Genomic DNA, 20,807 nt, shown 5'->3' on the forward strand with positions numbered 1-20,807 from the left:
TATCACTTATTCTTAAGAGTTATATCAATTGAAACATGAAAAAGTAGCTCGGAAGACTAAATTATCTGTTAGAAAACTTCATCACTTAGTATAAGGTAAGGTTCAAAAGGGTTGATCAAACCATAGGTGTGTTACGTGTTAGACAAGCGAGAATGTCAAATTTTCCACTTTGTTTAGGGTTTGCCAAATGTTAAACTCTATTAGTAATTAATACTATAAACTAATAATACCTAAATAACTCTATAATAAAATTAATTAGATATGAAATATGTTGCATATGTTATATATATAATTGAGAGTGTTATGTGATATGAGTGTAGAAATTAATGATGTTGTTTCCTTTTAATTGTTATATTTAATTAATGGTTAAATATGGTTGTCATCTCTCCAAATATTCTAACAATCATTTTTAGTCTAAAAAAATTTCTTTGAAAAACGGTTTTTTTAAACTTTTTCGTCTCCAATTTTAGACTAAATTGTTAACTTTCTATGACAAAATTTGTGGCTGTCGCTACCGCGAAAAATAACAGAGTCGCCACTAATATATTTATCCCATCAAGAGAAAGAATATCACTAAACCTCAAATGAGCAAGAACAAGGTCTCACAATCAGAGAAAAGGGTACAGAAGTCGGTTACGCGAGGAGAAGGTATTAACATCGCTCACGTCTGTGTTACAAAACTACTTACTTGCTAGAGGAATGAAGTGCATGAATAAACTAAGGTTTTTGATAATTATTGTGCTCTCCAGAGTTTTCTGAACTCTATGCCTACGTACCTCCATGGTGCAATGGAGAAGTCAGAGCGTCGTAGTTGTGACGAACATTTTCTGTTTTTTTTTTATGTTTGTTGTGTGTGTTTTAGTGGAAAATTGTCCTTATGAATTGTTGTTGGTTTGTGTTTTGGTTGGGAGAATAATCTCAAGTGAATCCCTTAAACAAATGAGACTTGAGTCTTTCCTCCCTCTTTATGAAGTTTCAATCGTTATTAGGTATTTTATTATGGATTAGAGATTTTAGTCTTATTATATGCACATGGAGGACATACAAACTAAAGGGACCTCATTCCTATTTGTTGTCATGAAATGATGTACCTAAAGTTGAGATAAAGGGAATCCTACTTAATATAGTCGTGCTTGGATACAACTTTAAATTCTACTTAATTCTTCTTAATCAATAGAGAATCTGGAGCATGGCAATCACCAAGCAAAAGATAGCAAGGAGTAGTCTCAAGTGTTTAATCAAACACCTAAGCACAAGTAAAATCAAACATAGAGGTAATGATCTCATCTTGAGTACTTAACAAGTCTCAAGGAACAAAAGCCAAGGCTTAGAGGTAATGATATCCTCTGGAGTACTTAACAAGCCTCGAGGAACAAACCTAGAGATGATGACCTCCTCTCGAGTAATTAACAAGTCTCGAGGACCAAACATAGAGATAAAGACCTCCTCTTGAGTACTTAACAAGTCTCTAGGAACAAAAGCCAAGGCTTAGAGGTAACGACCTCCTCTCAAGTACTTAACAAGCCTTGAGGAACAAACATAGAGATAATGACCTCCTCTCGAGTACTTAACAAGTCTCGAGGACCAAACATAGAGATAAAGACCTCCTATCGAGTACTTAACAAGTCTCGAGGAACAAAATCCAAGGCTTATAGGTAATGACCTCCTCTCGAGTACTTAACAAGCCTCGAGGAACAAACATAGAGATAATGATCTCCTCTTGAGTACTTAACAAGTCTCGAGGAACAAACATAGAGATAAAGACCTCCTTTCGAGTACTTAACAAGTCTCGAGGAACAAACATAGAGATAAAGACCTTCTCTCGCGTACTTAAGAAGTCTCAAGGCAAAAACATAGAGATAAATACCTCCTCTTGAGTACTTAACGAGTCTTGAGGAATAAATATAGAGATAAAGACCTCCTCTCGAGTACTTAACAAGTATCAAGGACCATCTACTCTTAATCAAGAGAGACCACACAAATGAAACCTAGTCAAACATAATTTAACAATCAAGCATTCATTATATGAAAAAAAGGTTCACATATTCATTAGAACGAGCAATTAGGTAAACACCTAAACAATCATGGCATAACCCAAGTATGTAGCTCAAAGGAGCTCACAACATCCCACATATCATCATGGTGTTCATCATTTACAAGAGGTTAATAAACCCACACCAAGTTTCATATATCATGGAAAAAGAGCACAAACATGTCCATCTTATGACACTAAACATTTAGAGCATCAAATCACATATAACATGACATTAATAAGTGTCCAAAGACAAAACCCCCAAGGCCTCTAGCCATCTCCTAAGAGTATCCACTTAACAAAGCAACATGAAGTTCATCAACTCAAACATACAAGTTAACTAGTTCAAAGGCGTTTAGGTGACAAACAAGCCCTAATCCTTATCATGCAATCAAATTCCCAAGCAAGAGGCACACATTTCATGTCATGGCAGAAACTTGAATACATAATCAGGTTTCAAAGTTTAGCAAAACTTAAAGTATACAACCATTACGCAACCAAGTCAAATAGTGTGAAAAAAATCAAAGATAGATTTTCTAAAGCAGATGTTACCAAGAAATTGCACATCAAAGAGCAGCTGAGAAAGATTGCTTATCCAGAAACCACATATTTGAAACCTCCTTTGGAACTAGTTAAAACCAAATGTTCCCTTAAAAAGGTAAAACCGACACAAGATAAAAATTCAACGAAGTGGCCACCTTCATATTTTGAACATATTGATTCACATTTTCCGGATTCTCCAACTTCAAAATCTTAAAAAAAAATATTCACAAGGGTGCTCGCATTAGCAAACCACCTCTTTCACCAATGACGAAAATAATGTTCATTGAAGAAATGTTGATTTTATGCACAAACACATTGAGCAGATTGTAAATGTTAAGGAGGATGGTAATTGCGGTTATCGAATTGTATCTGACTGCCTCGGTAGAGGAGAGGAGAATCATTGTCTTGTCCGCCAACAACTTTGGAAAGAGTTGACGATGCATAGAGAATTATACACATCGCTATACGGGAAAAAAGAATATTTGGGTGCAATTCACGACGCTCTTACTCCTTGTGTTAGCGGCCCACACCATTTTCAAAATGGATGCGCTTCCCAAAAATGAGTCATCTTATAGCAACTACATATAACAGGGTGTGTATCGATCTGAGAAGATATGGCCCACCTAAAGATCCTTCCGTGCACATGATGTCTATTGGGTGGATTTCAAAATCGCTATATTTTATTGTGGTATATTTGAAACCGAGGTGTCCTATACCAAGTACATCGTTGGAGTGGACGACAGATTCCACAAAAGAGGCAGAAACTTGGTCGAGTCAAGGATTGTAATCGATATTTTTTTTAATGTATTACTGTCAACGATGTAATATTGATAAAATTTAATACACAAATAATATAAATTTAGCAATGATGGCGACAATGTTGATTGTTTCGGTTAATAAATTTTTTATACAACTTCTATTTATGCTCACAAAAATTGTCTATTTTTAATTCAGGGGTGATTTCGGATATGCATATCCAGATAAACTCATACTAATTTTAAAATAAATACATCAGGCCACTTTTAGGATATGCATATCTGAAAACACTTTTTTCGCAAATAGTAGGGTTTATCCAAATATGCACCTCCGAAAAGTGCATGAATGACTGTATAAATTTTCTAAGGCCCAAGGTGATCCAAGACTTGTATAAATAGGATGTCTCTCATCCCATATTTTCTACAAAACACACCACAATTAGAAAATGAATATATTTCCTCACCTTGGATTTGTACATTTCAATGGTGAGAAGTCACCACTTCAATTTAGGGTCACCAAAGACACACCTCTCGCCGCTCTGATATCCAAATTGAATTCTCTCTTGCGATATCAAGAAAATCAAAGAGTTGTCAAGCTCGAGCATCGTTCACCCTCGTTTGACAGTGAAGAAAAGTTACAGTTCACCAACTTCGAACTGAAGACGGATGAAGATTTAGAGGTTATGTGGTGTACTTTTCGCTGTTATGCGACAAAGGGTCCGATTGAAAAGGATGCGAAGATTGCAAGATTCGTTGAAGATATTATCAATATGTTGCAACGTCTTGAACTACTCGTTTATAACAATATGTCATGTTAAATTTATGTTAATGATTATCTATGTAATGTTGAGTGTTTTATTTTAATGTCTAGTTGTTGTGGTTCCTAGATCTTGCTCATACTGACTTTCAAATTCTCAGCTGCCATCTTATTTCCTTTCACTCTTGACTTTTCTGTCCCTCATCCTTAAGGATTCATGACTATTACAATTAAAAACAAATTACAAAACTTACTAATGATTAAGGATAAATTGCTAAGTTGCTTCCCTAATGCCGAATTAATCTATAATATGGAATTGCTTCCCTAGTCAGAAAACTATTGGCTCCTGTTGGAACATACAAATCAAATTAAGGTTTCTTTAATGGGGAAAATGATCAATTGAAGAAGATGAAGATTAAAGAATGAATAGAAAAATAGAGAGAGAGTAATTGAGGGTGAGATAGTGAATTGGCATTAACCACAACACAGGAGTAGTGAGCTCCTTATATAGTACAAGTTACAAAATGATTGGAATGATTTAAAACACCCTAAAACAAACAGAAAAACAGTTGGGCTTCAGTGTAACCGGTTACGGCAAACAGCGTAACCGGTTACGCAAACGCAACATCTACAGTAAATCTGTTTTACGGGTTCGTAACCGATTACGGTAACAGGCGTAACCGGTTACGCCAACTGAAGTGCTAAAAACAGCAGTTTCAACAGCTCCAACTCAAATAATCTCCTCTTGAAACTCGGCCAATAACAAAAACTATAAAGAATCCAAGTCAAGCCAACGAGTTCGAGAACTATTGAACAATAGATTAACTGAATTTCCTAGCTTTTGAATTCTACCAATTCAAACATAACAACTTTGAACATTCAAGTATCTCCACAATGTGTCACAACAGTAGCATCAAACATATAGATACAAACATATAGGTACAAAATATACTTTCATTCATTTCCTTTGAAGAATGTTGAGATAGTACAAAACAAATGTACAATTATACATTGATTCTAATCATGTTACAATCCAAATGCTATATATGTAAACAGAGAAGTTTGCCAAATTCAAAAAAAGAATAAAAACAAAGTTGGTTCCTAAATTAAAAGGAACCAAACATACTAATTAATCTATACCAACTTATAGTAACAATTGTTGGCGGATATCAAAACCTCATAGCCCTTGCTACATGGACACTTGAAAGTAAGACTTAAACATTTTTCAGCCCACTCTACTCTCACAGCTTCTTCAACATCTTCCCCCAATTCATCCTACAAAACACAATAAATTCATCATAAGGCATATGCATAGTTCTAATTTGCTAACACATCGCAACCGCGCATTGCAACTATATTAGTCCATATATCAAGAATCAAACTTCACATATCATGATAACAGCAATTAATTATGCTCATGGAAAAAAGATACTATAACTTTCCTTCGAAAAATGTTCGCAAAATGTGGCAAAAACCACAATTTAAAATCGATTAAAGACCTAAATATATTGAAGATAACTATAGAAGGCCAATCACAATCCGTGATCAAAACATCAATAACATTGCATTGTAGCAAGATAAGCATCAATAACTTGTGATAGTTCTAAGTTGTGTTCTGCGATATAATGATTTCTAAGGCCTCCGCAATGACATTGCAATAGCGATTGCGGCTGCCTTTATCCCCCATTTTACCGCAATTGCGACCCAAGCATAATTTAAAATCGATTAAAGACCTAAATATATCGAAGCTAACAACAGAAGACCAATCAGAAACATATACTTGAGATAGGACTTTGTTCTCTTCAACCACAATAGAAAACAAATTCATCAAAAAACAACACTTAATCTCTCAAGCATATGCATAGTTTTAACTCAAAAACACATCGCAACCGCAATTGCAATTATATTCGTCAATCTCGTTTGAAATTTTCTACTATATATGATAACAGCAATTTATTATGCTTATGGGAAAAATGTACTATAAATTTCCTTCGAAAATTCACAAAATGCAGCAACATAAGCATCAATAACTTGTGATAGTTCTAAACTGTTTTATGAACTCGCGACCACAAATTTATAATCGACAACAGAAGACTAATCACAGCCAAGATCAAAATATTTACCTGAGATAGGACTTTGTCCTCTTCAACCACAGGAGATTGCTCTTTCTCTTCTTGTTCCTCTTCTTGTTGTTGTTGTTCTTCTTCCACTTCTTCATCTTCTTCTTTCATAACCTCATCCCACCATTGTTTCATTTCTTTCAAACGATCCTTCATCCTTTTAAGCCTCTGCAATCAATCACAAAAACAGCGAAAACCCATGATTCCAAATCCAAAAAAATCACATTTTTTCCAAAGAATTAAACCAAACAAAGAAAACCCATGATTCCAAATCCAAAAAAATTGAATTTTTCCATCAAAGAAAACCCTAAAATCCATAAAAGATTAAACTTTCACAAAGAAACATAACAGTTAAACCTACCATTGAATCAGCGGGTGCTGATTCTTCCGAACTCAAAGCACGAGAAACCGATTTAGCATCAGCAGACAAACACCTCCTCAAGTTGGGATGCAGAGGAGGCAAACCAGCCCCTTTCACCATTGGAGTCACAGCAGACTGCTCCGGATTAGAAATGCAGCGGCGGAGAACATTGCCATGGAGACTGAAAGGAAGTGTAATGGCAGAGAAGCCATTACGGGTGAAATCCTCCTGGTCGAAAGAATGCTTCTTGGCGGATCGTTCGAGGGTTGAAGATGAAGGCGGTGAGCGGCGTTTGGTTGAAGAAGAATGCTGTTTGTGATGGTGGTGGTGGGTTGAGGTGGAAGAGCTGTTGGGATTCAGCATTGAGTAAAGATCGTTGTTTTCTTGTTGGTTGTGAGAATTTGGGATCAAAATGTGATCTTCTTGATTCTGAAGATGATGATGAAGATCACCCATTGTTTTGAATTCTGGATTTTTCGTTTTCGCTCTGTGAAGTTTTGATTTTTTTTTTTCTCTGTGAGTGTGAGTGGGAAAGAGGATTGAAAAAAGAGGGAAAATTGGGGTTAAATAAGGGGGGTTTTGATGTGATGGTTTGTGGCGGTTTTCGGTTCTAACGGTTTTTGGTGGGGTAGTTGAAATTTTTGTTTACAATAATATTAAGTAAACGATTTTTTCATGAAACAAAAATTAAATTTGAGCATTTATTAATATTCTCTTAAGGCGTTGTTTGTTTTATGGAGAATATTAAATATTAAATTAAATATATTCTTTTAAAGAGACCACACTTAAGGAGAGTATAAGGTACATGTTGAAGTTAAATCTATCATATGGAAGATTTGGAAAGAAAAAAAAAATACAAATTGGCCTCCAAAGTTTGCAAACAATGAAGGTAGGCATCTCTCTAACAGAAATTCAAGAGAAATAACCTGTCTGACTGTTAGAAAAGAATGTGTATCTATTCACCAAATCCCTTTAGACATGTTGGCACTAACGTCAATATTATTTATCATCGCCTTAGCTCTCGACACCACTGTCAAATTGGTAATACGAAAAAGGAAAAGATAAGAGAAACAAGGAGAATAGCCGCAATGAAAAGGTCAAGAAGCTGAAGGTGGCGAGATTCATAAGCGAGATTAAATATCCCACTCGACTCGTCAATATTGTAAAGGTGAGAAAGTATGTGGGAAAATGGAGAATATGTGTGGATTTCACTGATCTTAACTCGGCTTGCCATAAAGCTCTTTTCCCACTATACATCATAAATATGTTAATTGATGCTTCATAAGGGTATAAGACATTAAGCTTCATATAAACTTACTCGAGTTATAACCATATCAAGCTGCGTTAGTTGGAAGCCCCCAAAACAACCTTCGTGATCAACAATTGTAACTACTTATATGAGGTGATGACATTTGGCCTCAAGAACGTCGATGTACCTATTATAGGTTGATTGAAATAGTATTCGCATAATATATAGGGAGAAACCTTGAAATATACATAGACGACATGATCGTAAATACTTAGCTAAAATTTTGAATTTAGTCCGGAGATATAACATGTGCCTAAACCAAACAAAATGCTCGTTTAACATCCATGCAGGTAAACTCTTAGGTTTTATATTAACATGAAGAGGGATAAAGCCTAACCTTGACATGTTCTGAACTATAATCGACATAAGGATCCCATCCATGATGAAAAGTTTGGTACCTTCAAAAGCATCTAATCACTCTTAAAAGAGCATCAACATTGGTATGAGTTCATCTATCATGATTGGCATCAACATTGGTACTTACAATTGTGAAGAAGATAAATGTCTAAATATATGCTATTATATATTTTCATCTAATCATTGTATCTATCTTGATGCATCTTTCCCTATAGTAATTTGATTTAGATTTATTCTCTTTCTTCTTTTTGATAATGTAAAAAGGGGAATATGAAGTATGGTTGTTTTTGTTCATTTTTATTTCAGGATACCAAAGCTTGAATTGCAAAACAAAGAGGAGAGATATACAAGATAATGGGAGTATCAAATGTCGGAAAAAAAATCCCATCCATATATTTTGTCATCATAAAAAAAAGAATACTATGAAGAAGATATAAATCCTCTATTGAAAGTAATTTTGATGACAACAACAATTATCAAAGAAGATGAAGAATAAAAGTGGGATGCCAAAATATCTTTCAAAGATGAGGATATCCAAGAGAATAATCACGCTAATGGATTATCATTAAGATTCATTACAATTCATGATATAATACTTTAAATGCTCAGAAATCTCATATGACCAATCCATAAAAAACATGCTTGCATCTTCTTACATGATCATATTTGAAGCAATGCATTTTAAAACTCATTTTTTTTAGCAAAATTAATGATGGTATTTAAATACCATATATCATAATTTGATTATTGCTCCCAAGTATCCCTAGCTCAACAAGCTTCTATTCAACTTCTCCTTTGTTTCGCTTCAATTTCGATAGACAATGACTTTATATCCTATACCTCTCCTCATGTGTTTCAATCTCAATCAAATTGTCGTTTGCATCACACTCTCTAGTAAACATGACCATCCAAATGTAAAATGAAAAAGATATGAAAGTATAAGAGGGAACTACGATAAAAATTCGTTGGTAAAATGTTGAATTTGTAAACATAAGCGAATTGGTAGACGAGAATAATTGTTACAAGAAATGATTACTAAGTGAATAAGCAATGAAAATTAGAAAAAATGATCATATATTTATAAACTAAAAATACATCGTTATATATATTGTAAGATCGACTAAACAAACTTTTTAAACTATTAAAGAAAGATTCATTATATTCTTTCTACCAAATTATATTTTTCACATATTTTCATTCATTAAAATTGTCGTGTATCGATTTATTTTTTACTAAACTAAATTGTCGTGGATTGAAATATTCTCTTTAAATATTTCATCATTATCCATAACTTTTTTTAATATCAAAATTTTTTTAATTTAAAATTATTTCAAATTAAAAAAATCTTCGTGTTTTAGCAAACATTAAATATAGTTGACCACCATATTGAAAATATAAAATGTCTTGAAAACTATTATTCGTATATCGCAACTATATTTTGCATTACTGATTTTTCATTTCCTAATTCTATTTTTAAGTTATAGAAAAAAAGTAAACAAATTAACCAAATAAAATCTATTTCTTAATATATAACAAAAAAAAAAAACTGTTTCCTTGACAGAATTAATTAAAATACTTGATTTGTTAAATTGCCTAAGAAATATACTAGTATGTATTTAGTCTATATTATAGATTAATACATTTGTTATTAGTAAATTCCAAAATTTGTTATTTAACAAACCAATTTATTTATTTTTGTTATTAATAAACTTAAAAACTGAAAAATATTTTCATATTTAAAACTGAGTATTTTTAATTTCCAATTACAATTTGAATCCATTTCAGAATTCAGATTCTTCACACAAAAGATAATAGCAAAACCATAACAGTGACTTCACCTAAACCAAAATCAATTAAGTGATTAAACTAATAAGCACTTTTTTTAATTCAATTTTATTCTCAGCTTCTTCTTCATCTTCATTCATTCAATTTCAATTTCCTACCATGGGAATGCGTAGTACTTCTCCTCCTATTTCGTCTTCTTCTTCATCTTCTTCCTGTTGCTCTCGTTTCTGGTCATCGGCGCTCCGATCCAAACGCTTGGTATCTCCGGCGGAGAAGGCAGCTCGCGATAGCTCCGGCCATGGTCTCTCCCGTCGGCTCGGTGTATTCGACCTTATCCTCCTCGGGATCGGAGCTTCCATCGGAGCCGGTATCTTCGTCGTCACCGGCACCGTTGCTCATGACGCCGGACCTGGTATGAGCTGAATTTTGATTGAACACGTGTTGAATTATTTGTCGTTAATATTATTATTACGTGAAATTGTGATTGAATGTAAATATTTATGCAGATTGAAGTATTGGATTATTTATTTTAATTATTTTATGTTGATTTTTAATTTTATTGAATTTTCTTCTGTAATAGTGTATGCAGTATTTTGAGCTGAAAGTGAACTCTACACTAGAAATCACACACATGACACTAGTTATGAAACACAGACACCAGACACGATACTGATACTGACACATTATTGATTGTGATAATAATTTGAGAAAATGAGAGTAGTGTCGGATATTGACATTAGTCGTACACTAGACATGTCTTAAATCTGAAGTGTCGTTGCTGCATAGTATATGAGTCATTTACAACACAAATACCTAGCCCCTAGGGGTTGGTCGGTTGGTGAAGACTTGAGACCTGAGAGTGTGCTCCTCTTAAGGTTTCAGGTTCGAATTCTGGTAAGTGCTAACAATTCCTGTGTTAGGTCAGTCCATACAGAGATTTGCTTTGGCTTTAAACGAGTCCCGGGTTGGTCTTTATCGGATTAGTCGGTTCTATACCGAGTTGGTATTCAAATTCTAAAAGTAGAGGTAAAAGAATTGGAGGATGGGTTGGCTAAAAGGATATTGATTAGAACTTGTAATGGTTATTTTTGTTATTACAGTTCTGAACTTTGTAGCTTATTCATGGTTTTTTTATGTTGTAGGGGTAACAATAAGTTTTATACTTGCTGGAGCATCCTGTGTTATAAATGCACTCTGTTATGCTGAGCTAGCTTCTCGATTCCCTGCTGTTGTTGGAGGAGCGTATCTATACACCTATACGGCTTTTAACGAACTTACTGCCTTTCTTGTTTTTTCACAATTAATGCTTGACTATCATATTGGGGCAGCTAGCATAGCAAGAAGCTTAGCAAGTTATATAATATCGTTTCTTGAAATCTTCCCTGTTTTCAAAGATAACATTCCAAACTGGATTGGACATGGTGAAAACATAGGAAACGTGCTATCCATCAATGCCTTAGCTCCGGTTCTCTTAATGCTTCTCACTTTAATTCTCTGTCTTGGTGTTAAAGAATCATCAACTGTGAATTCGTTTATGACAGTAACCAAGGTTTGATTTCCATCTCATAAATTAGCAGAGTATATATAACATTGACCAGAGTGTTAATGCTGCGCTTGAGAACGGACTCACGAGTCATTTTACTGTCTTCTGCAGGTAATCATTGTTATTGTTGTCATTGTTGCTGGAGCTTTTGAGGTTGATGTTTCCAACTGGTCTCCTTTTGCTCCACATGGTGTAAGAAGTATCTTGACTGGAGCTACTGTCGTCTTTTTTGCATACGTTGGATTTGACGCGGTTGCCAATTCAGCTGAAGAATCTAAGAAGCCACAGGTTTGTTGTCTTGACATTTCTTATGTGGTTTTTGAATTTTCCAGATGTTATGTCTGTTGTCTAATGTTTCTGTTTATGTCTTTCCACCAATTATTTGATATAAGTAGTAGCTATTCGGATTTTAAATAATAGTTATCAGTTACCATTAAGTCATCTTGTTAATTGTAAATGTAATAGTACATCTGAACAGCCATCTAACATCAACTATCTTGCAATAATATATCATCTGCTGAGTCTGATTTAAACTCATGCTGTGTGTTCATTACGATTTTCGTCCTCTTTCTATTTTCGCAAATTAGTTCACGATATCTTCTTTTTATCTTTTTAATTTTTGACTTTTCAGCGGGATTTGCCAATAGGCATTATTGGAAGCCTCTTGGTATGTATTGCACTGTACATTGGAGTATGCTTAGTAATTACTGGAATGGTTCCATTCAATCTTCTAGGAGAAGACGCTCCTTTGGCTGAAGCTTTTAAATCTAAAGGACTAAAGTTCGTTTCTATTCTGATTAGTATTGGCGCAATTGCTGGACTTACAACGGCACTCCTTGTTGGCCTCTATGTTCAGGTAAATAATGTCTGGATATTGATTGATATGCCTAATGGCATGTGCTAATGTACATACATAACATGACTTTTCTTTCTGATGAGCAGTCTCGGCTATATCTTGGGCTTGGTAGGGACGGTTTACTACCCGCACTATTTGCTAAAGTTCACCCCAGACGCCACACCCCTATTAATTCTCAGATTTGGGCTGGCTGTGTTGCCAGTATTATGGCTGGGCTGCTTAATGTGCACACGCTATCACACATTCTTTCCGTTGGTACTCTGGTAAGAGTCAATTTCTAGTATCATGATAGTGTGGTTGTCAACCAATATATTTTATCTCATCTTGCATAATAAGTAGTATTGATATATGAACCCCAAATTCTTCAAAATTGCTAAAGTATGCATGTTCTATACCAATATGTGTGCGTGCTTACGTATTGATAGGAGTAACGTCAATTATTTATCTTTAAAATGACATTGTGACATTAATATATTCACTTATTTATTTCAGACCGGCTATTCAGTTGTCTCGGCCTGCGTTGTAGTACTTCGTTGGAAGGATAAGACAAATAGCCAAGTATCACCTTCAGCTAAGCGAGAAGGTGTATTTTTCCTCGTTGTTGTTGCTCTTTCGGGATTTACTGCAGGGCTCTTGTTCCGTTATGAAGTTTCAATTATCTTTGTGATCGTGGCTATAGTTGTTGCAATTGGTGCTTCTATTGCTCTTCTCTTCCGCCAGGTCAGTGTTATATATATATGTTTTTTAGTTTAATTAACTACCTATTGACTGAACTACTTCGAATTCGAATTCCAAAATGGCCATGTTAGAAATCAATTTAATATACCACTGATCTGTTAATAATTAATGTCCTATTCGGTTCTTTCGCAAAGTATATAATACTGTAGTTAGTTTTAATTGAATCATGTCATTGGTAAAAAAGGGAAAAATGAAGAAGTACATTAATATTTTGAATTTGATTTAATATATGGAAGTTCAGAATACACGTCGCAACATGAAGAAAACAAGTGGTCTCTTCACGAGCAGGAGGGTACGGCATGGCTTCATAAGGAGAAGATTAAGTACTGAGGTTAACTCATACTCAAGAACGAGAATTCAAATTTATTATATAGAGATCGATAACAAACACAATATGTATTGTATGTGTCAAACCATCCAAACAGAAAAGCACTCTCAGAGCCAACAGTTTTGCAACGCTTATGGGAAATAATAACTAAACTTTTTTTGCAACTGAGCGTTCGTTCATATCGAGTTTTGAAGTTGATTTCTCTCATTAATTATGTTCTATTTTCATCATTTTGTTATCTAGGTTTATGGAGATTCAGTAGCGTTTTCTTGCCCAGGAGTTCCTATTGTGCCAAATATTTGCATCTTCTTTAACATGTTCTTATTTGGCCAGGTACGTCCATCATCTCTCCTTTATGAAATTTTCGCCAAAATGATATTATATATTTTAAGTTGAATATTTTATGAACTTTTGTTTACAGTTACATCATGAAGCATGGGTGAGATTTGTGATTCTAAGTTTTGTTATGGTTGGTGTTTATGCAATATATGGCCAATATCATGGAGACCCCAATGCAGATGAAACTATTATTTATCACGAAGCTCCAGCGGAATAAGCTCAATGAGTAATCAGTTCGAATGTTGAACAATTTTTTTTGGGCGTGGGAGAGGACGGTGTTTGTTAAAATCTATGGAGCCAATAATCTATTTGGGTATACTCAGGTTAAATTGTGGCGAAAAATTGGTCCATGTAATCGACTACATTGGGATAAGGCTTGGTTATTGTTAGGTTAGATTGTATATGAGACTGTCAGAAAACATAATCTTTCCCATTAAGAGATCCTCCCTTTCTCCCCCAACATGTGTAATATATATCATGTATCTCTTGTTTACAACTTGATTAAAAAGAGAAATTCATCATGTGCAACTTGATTAAAAATTTGTTGTATGTCATGAGTGGATGCATCATCATCACAAATTTGTTGTGGTAGCATGATTAAACACAAGCTGCTAATGATCACCCACTTGTCACAACATAAAGGTTGTTATGTGGGTCATATAATAACTCAATAATTGATCCATTGATATTGTTCTTGTGAACACAATAATAGATTAAGAGTGTGAGAGTTGTGTTATATATGACTTTGCACCTTATTGGTTACCACCATTATCATCCAAACTTGGCATCTTATGCATGTAGTTTTCAATTTTGGATGGATTTGGTACATATTTCTTTTTGGATTTCTGTGATAAAGTCAGGTGAAAATTAAGTTATATTATAGCCCTTCAACCTTTTGAAGACAAGATTGTGTCTTCTGACCATAGCGAACAAAACGAATCGGGTCAAGAAACAGAAGCACTCAAAGCAACATCGATCGATAATTAGTTGTATGCGAAAATCAAAAAATGGAAGTAATACTACAACAAATTAACAGAAACTGAACTTAATCAGTTATGGGAAGCATAAAATGAACAAAACGAATCGGGTCAAGAAACATAAGCAATGAAAGCAATATTGATCGATATTTAGTTGTATGTGAAAATCAATAAGTGGAAGTAATGCCACAACAAAATAACAGAATTTGAACTTAATCGGTTACGCCGAAGCATAAAATGAAAATCAAATAATCAAAAGCGAAGAGAAAGCTCAATGAAACAAGAATTAATAAAACCTTTTGATGAACAAATGGAATACAACAATGGAGTTTACAATTCACCTAACATTGTTGTCTCCAAACATTTTCTGACCTTTTGATCTTTCAATTGATACAGTTTTCTGCAGCCGAATCTGAGCTTTGAACTTGGCTATAAATTCACTAGCTTTCTTATCAACCTCCGAGTCCAATCCTGATTCATTGACATACTCGGACACCCTATCATCGTCCGAGCTACCCTGGATGCTCTTATCAGAGTCTTCTTTATACACGTTCTTCAATGGTTCTGGTTTATCTCTCTTACGATGGCTCGAAAACGTACCCTCGTTATGATTAGGAATATAACAATCGAGAGTTTTCTTACTGATCCCTTTCAATATCGAATCGGGTTCTCTACTTTTCGGCTTCTTTAGAACAACCTTATCATCATCAGCTTGCTTGCTAGATATTTCATCATTTTTTTTCGTTCCGGAAGTCAATCCATTGACTCTTCTTGTTCTAACCGATTTCCCCTTCGCTAGAGCTTTTGCTAAGCTTGTAGGCTTGTCTGAGTCCAAGTGCAAACGATGCATCACCGACTCTTCGTAGCGAGGTGGTGGATCGTCATCTACAATTCCACTTTTACCCTTCAAGTCATCATGAAGCAAGCTGTTGATACTATATCCACGATCTTCAAATGGTTGCAACGAAGTTTCTACGTTTCTTCTAGCTGAAGATGACGGTGAACTTGAAGAAGAAGAAGAGGAAGAAGAAGATCCATGCAAGCTCTTCTTTTCCCCTAAGCCTTCTTGCAGCGAGTTCATATTCTCCGATGAAACTGAATCTAAGGAAGAACGCATACTCGTGTTACTCGTATGGGACGAGAAAGATCCCATAGACTGCAAAGACCGTGAACTACGTGATTCAAGTTGAATTTCATCAACCGATATTGGCCTGAAATTCGAAGGATGAGGAACAACAGCATATCTCCCTCTAGTTTCCATCGTTTCGTTTCTTGAAGACACCTGCGAAATCATCTTCACCAAATCCATTTCCTCGAAATCCATATCTTCAGAAACAGGCACAAAGGAATTCTTCTTTTGTCCTAAATCTTCGACATGGAAATCCACATTTTCGGACGCATGCGCATAGGAAGTGTTCTTCTGCTCCATATCTTTGTCTCGGGAATTCATATTTTCTGAAGTATGCAAAGGGAAACTCTCTTTTTGTACCATACCATCTTCCTCTTGGAAGTCTATAGTGGCCGAAGAAATTCCGGTGTCGGAAGAAAATGATCGTGCAGACTGGAAAGACGAACCATGCGACTCAAATTGAGTTTCATCAGCAGACATTGTCCTGAAATTCGCAGGATAAACACCATCAGCGTGTTTCCCTTTCGTCGCCATCCTTCTGTTTCTCAAAGAACGGCCCTCGGAAACCTTTTTTCCCAAATCTCTTCTTTGAATCCTTTGTTCCTTATCTTCCTCTTCGAAAACCATATTTTCCGGAGCAGGCACAAAGGAAGTCTTCCTCCGTCTCACGTCTTTGTCTTGAAAATTCTTCATTTCTGAAGCATGCACAAATGAAGACTCCTTTCGTATCATTTCGTCCTCTTCGAAAATCATATTTTCCTGAGCAGGTACAAAGGAAACCTTCCTCCGTCTCACGTCATTGTCTTGAAAATTCTTCATTTCCGAAGCATGCTCAAACGAAGACTCTTTTCGTGTCATTTCCTCCTCTTGAAAGTTCACATTATCCGACGCAATCGAATCAAACGAAGAATAGACACCGGCATGAGAAAAGAATGACGCTGTATTCGATCCAAGTCCATCAAATTTAGTGTCATCAACCGAAATAGAACTAAACTGCGAAGAACCATTAACATTGCCATAAACTTTCTCCCTTTCCATCCTTCCGAACCTCGAATTCCAATCAATATGCGAAGCTATTCCACCACCAACACCACCAACGGCAGCATCATTAAATTCTTTCTCCAAATTAGTAGGGTCCATATCTCCAAACTCCCTATCTTCACTCATATCTAGCCTCTTAGCCGAACGAATCGAACCTAAACTCAAATCACTCGCATTCTCATCTACATATCTTAAACCATCCACTTCACTTTCAACCAATTTCAAACTCCGAACCGGTAATCCAAGAGGCTTATGACCAACAACCTCACCACATTCACCATTCCCATAGTACGGTTGAGCAACAACAACAGGCTCACTATAATAATACTCAGAACTCCAAGATTGAACCACATTTGTTCCATTTCCATCATCAAATCTAACCGAATTACCGGAATAACCGAAATTATCATCAGAATTACCCAATTTTTGAGTATTGTACTGTTCATCAAAAACACCGACAGTACTATTACTATTACTATTACCCTCAAAATACTGAGAATCATTCCAATGCATCATCATCTTATTCTCCTCAAATCCATTTTCAATTTCAGACTCATCACCAAAAATAGTTGAAGCAGGAAAAAACTTGGAAACATAACTAGGTGTTGTGGAATTGTTACTATTACTACTATCACCACTAGGTTGAGTTTCTAAATTAGTCTCTAATTCAGCATTTCTTCTACTAAACAGACCATAAGCAACAACAATGCCAATGAACAGAAGATGAAGAAGCTCCCAAAGCTTGGTGAGTATGGTTTGGTTCAAAAACTCAGGAGCTTGTGAGGGAAAAAATAGAAGAACAACAACAAAAATTGCTAAAAATAGAAACTTTATAACGAAATCTGAACAAGAGTTACCTTTTCTGACTGGTTTTGGTTGGATCTGTAAATGGGGTTTTGGGATAGGGGTTGGATCCGCCATTGATGAGGTTTCAGAGAAATGGGTGTTGGTTGGGATTTGTGAATTTGTGAAATTGTGAAATGGGAATGAAAATTGAAGAAAAGAAGAGACTTTGGTTGAGGGACAAAAATGGAAGAACAAACATTTAAGGTAAATGTTAGTGGTTGGTACGATGTGGTAGAATTCAAAAAGTGTCTTTGTCAATAATTACCGTTTATTTAGAATGACGAAATTGCCCTTGTGTTGGTTTGAGTTTTACTATAATTGGAATATTATTTGAGAACGGTTTTTGGGTTATTAAAGACTATGGTGTTAAGTTATTTTTTATACTTGAATGAGTTGAGATGGGTCATGGAGAAAAGAATCTTGTTGTTAATTAACCGTTAAGTAATCAATTGTTTGATGTTGTATTGTTGTATGGTTACCAAACTAAGTAATGTAATTACTATATAATTTTTGAATGATAATGTAAAGAAGATCTAGTAGGATCTTTCAACACTTTATTTTCAATGTAAAATTGATACTTAAAAGAGAGAGATATGTTGGAAAGGAATCTCATTGAAATTGTATGTTGTAGTAGTTGTGACATGTTAAATTTTTTTTAGATGAATTTTGATATTTATTGTGCTCTTCCTCTTATAATAGAGTTGAATTATATGTTGGTGTGAGATGATAAATTATGCAACATAAATTATATAACTAATGCGTGAATAATTTCTCTATTGCATCGTAAAATGAAGAAAAATAATCGTTGTAAATACTCTCTCGACTTATGAATGGGCAAAGACTCGTTATACCTTGTTTATTCAATTAACCCAATAATTATCTTGCTATTTCCAAATGATTACAATTTAATTAGACTAATCATTAGGCAAACATCTTTTATTAATAAATTCAATCAAATCTTTTATCTCCACTTTTTATCTACTTTCTTCTTTACTTTCTTATTTCTTATTCACCTATTCAACACTCTTATTTGATCTTCTAAGTTATTTATCAATATTTTTTTTTCCAAAAACTAACTTCACAATATCTTCATATAATTCTCATAATTACCCTTAAAGTTATGGTGATGTTGAGGAAACCAACCCAAAAGCTCCTTATAACTCTTCATCCTTTTCTTTTATTTTAGTAGGTGTTGATGCTTCGAACCATCTCGAGGCTTATTATCTGATTCAAAATCACATCACATTGCATCCTTCCAAATTCAAAATGGCTACTAGAATAACTTTTCTTGAATCTTATTTATGTTCAAAAAATTACGACAACCGTTCAGTGACATATAATTAGTTTAAAAAATTATTGAATTAATCAAAGTAGACAGAGTTATTCTCCTTAATAAGAAAAACATGTAAGTGTTCAAGATGTCACCATTTTCTTACTTGCATTGGGAGACATTAGACTTTACCAACAGGTGGACATCAATGAAAGATAATATGTTCAAGAATGTGGACATCAATGACTTTAGTCTTTGCCTGATAGTTGGTTTGTATACCGAATAATCAACTCAAAATAGGTATCCATTGAATATAATACACCTTCATGCTACCAAACCAACAACTATGAGTAAAACTCCATTTGCTTCCAAGATTGGTAATATTATAATTTCTTCAGGGAAATCCGATAAAATGAGAACATATCTATGAAGGAGAGAGGAAGACAATATTATAAGATTTCTACAGAAAATATAGATCTATTCGCTTATGTGCCCTTAGATATCATGACGAATGGTGTGCAGATTGAAGTGTTCTGAAGACAAAGAGCTATGATGAATGTAATAGCTTAGACACAATGAATTAGATTGCGTGTTGAGATTGTAATTTCTTGTGTTGAAGCAGGTTGCTCGAAGAAAGAAGGTTGTGTTGAAATAGTCTAGCCTAGCGTGTGTTGAAATGTCGAAGGAGTTGCCTCGACAGGTACTTCGACTTAGGCCTAATTTTGTAGTGTTAGCAAAATTTGGTGTTTTGGGATTTTATGTTTTGTGATTTGCCTTAGGGATAAAGTAACATAAAACTATAAATAGAGGGAATAACTCATATTCGTACACACTTACATTCACAGAATTTTACAGTTGCAAAGTGAATAAGATTTTCCACTGTTTGTGAGTAGATAAACTCTGCAGAAAATATTCTTCTTTCTCCTATTATTTTTTTAAACCCTAATAAACTTTTCTTCCCAAATTTTATTTCTTGTTTCTTTCATTGTCATTGTGTAGCGATAAGGAATTACTCAAAGTTTTGGGTTTAATTCCTATAGTTTTTGAAGAAAATGATTTTAGGTGACACATAATTCACATTCCTTTTTAATGTGTATTTCTTACCTTCAAAAGGATTTATATCATGGTTTTTAACCCTACTATGCTTTATTTGATGAGGATTAACATATATGTATGGATTAGAAATTAATGGCTTGTGCCATAATTATTATTATTTACTACCATGTGATGATTTGTATTAGAATATAAGATGATTCCATGTTAAGTTGATGATGTACTTTTTGATGATGATACTGTAATGATGATGATGTTGTTTGCATACTAATGATACTGTTTGAATAACGCTGATGTTAAAATGATGACGACGATGATGATATTTACTTATTATAAGAAATTTATGTATGATTAATCGTTATAAAAAATCTAACATTGTTATTAGTTTTTAGGTATCCTTGTTGATGTTAGAAGAATCAAGCATTTATGAGGCACAATTATGGAACCTAAATTTGAATGACCCATATAAAGAAATTTACATCGTGAATTCCAGATTATGAGAACTTAGTATTGCAGTACGATAATGGAAACCAATTGAGTAAAGATTTTGAAGTACATAATCGTTAACAATTTGATTAAGTGACATTGATCAGGGACTAATCTAGAAAGCGATTGAATGAAGGGCCTAATTTTTTTGATAGATAGTATTTTCTTGACTAAATTAGTAT

The 20,807-nt window shown here is 34.5% G+C and overlaps 3 protein-coding genes across 4 annotated transcripts; 1 reads left to right on the top strand and 2 right to left on the bottom strand.

Annotated features, from left to right (window-relative positions):
* Positions 1-5,044: 5,044 nt before the first annotated feature.
* LOC131611144 (DNA polymerase delta subunit 3-like) lies at positions 5,045-7,116 on the bottom strand. The gene is made up of 3 exons (XM_058883248.1): positions 6,569-7,116; positions 6,211-6,375; positions 5,045-5,362 (listed from the first exon to the last, which is right to left on the bottom strand). Exons 1-3 carry the CDS (start codon positions 7,022-7,024, stop codon positions 5,222-5,224), a joined length of 762 nt encoding a protein of 253 aa, XP_058739231.1. The 5' UTR covers positions 7,025-7,116; the 3' UTR covers positions 5,045-5,221.
* A 2,896-nt stretch (positions 7,117-10,012) lies between these two features.
* Positions 10,013-14,344, top strand: LOC131608771 (cationic amino acid transporter 9, chloroplastic). 2 transcript variants are annotated; one of them, XM_058880304.1, is made up of 9 exons: positions 10,013-10,431; positions 11,162-11,568; positions 11,674-11,850; positions 12,194-12,418; positions 12,505-12,681; positions 12,911-13,138; positions 13,398-13,487; positions 13,728-13,817; positions 13,906-14,344. In XM_058880304.1, the coding sequence occupies exons 1-9, from the start codon at positions 10,179-10,181 to the stop codon at positions 14,038-14,040; spliced, it is 1,782 nt and encodes a 593-aa protein (XP_058736287.1). In that variant the 5' UTR covers positions 10,013-10,178; the 3' UTR covers positions 14,041-14,344. The 2 variants fall into 2 exon arrangements, with proteins under 2 accessions (XP_058736287.1, XP_058736288.1); XM_058880305.1 differs by lacking the exon at positions 13,398-13,487 and having other exon boundaries at positions 10,015-10,431.
* Positions 14,345-14,911: 567 nt separating this feature from the next.
* On the bottom strand, positions 14,912-18,106 carry LOC131608769 (uncharacterized). Its single transcript, XM_058880303.1, has one exon. It carries the CDS (start codon positions 17,889-17,891, stop codon positions 15,138-15,140), a length of 2,754 nt encoding a protein of 917 aa, XP_058736286.1. The 5' UTR covers positions 17,892-18,106; the 3' UTR covers positions 14,912-15,137.
* Positions 18,107-20,807: the final 2,701 nt, after the last annotated feature.

This window comes from Vicia villosa, linkage group LG6 (assembly GCF_029867415.1).
Source record: "Vicia villosa cultivar HV-30 ecotype Madison, WI linkage group LG6, Vvil1.0, whole genome shotgun sequence".
Classification (NCBI taxonomy): Eukaryota; Viridiplantae; Streptophyta; class Magnoliopsida; order Fabales; family Fabaceae; genus Vicia; species Vicia villosa.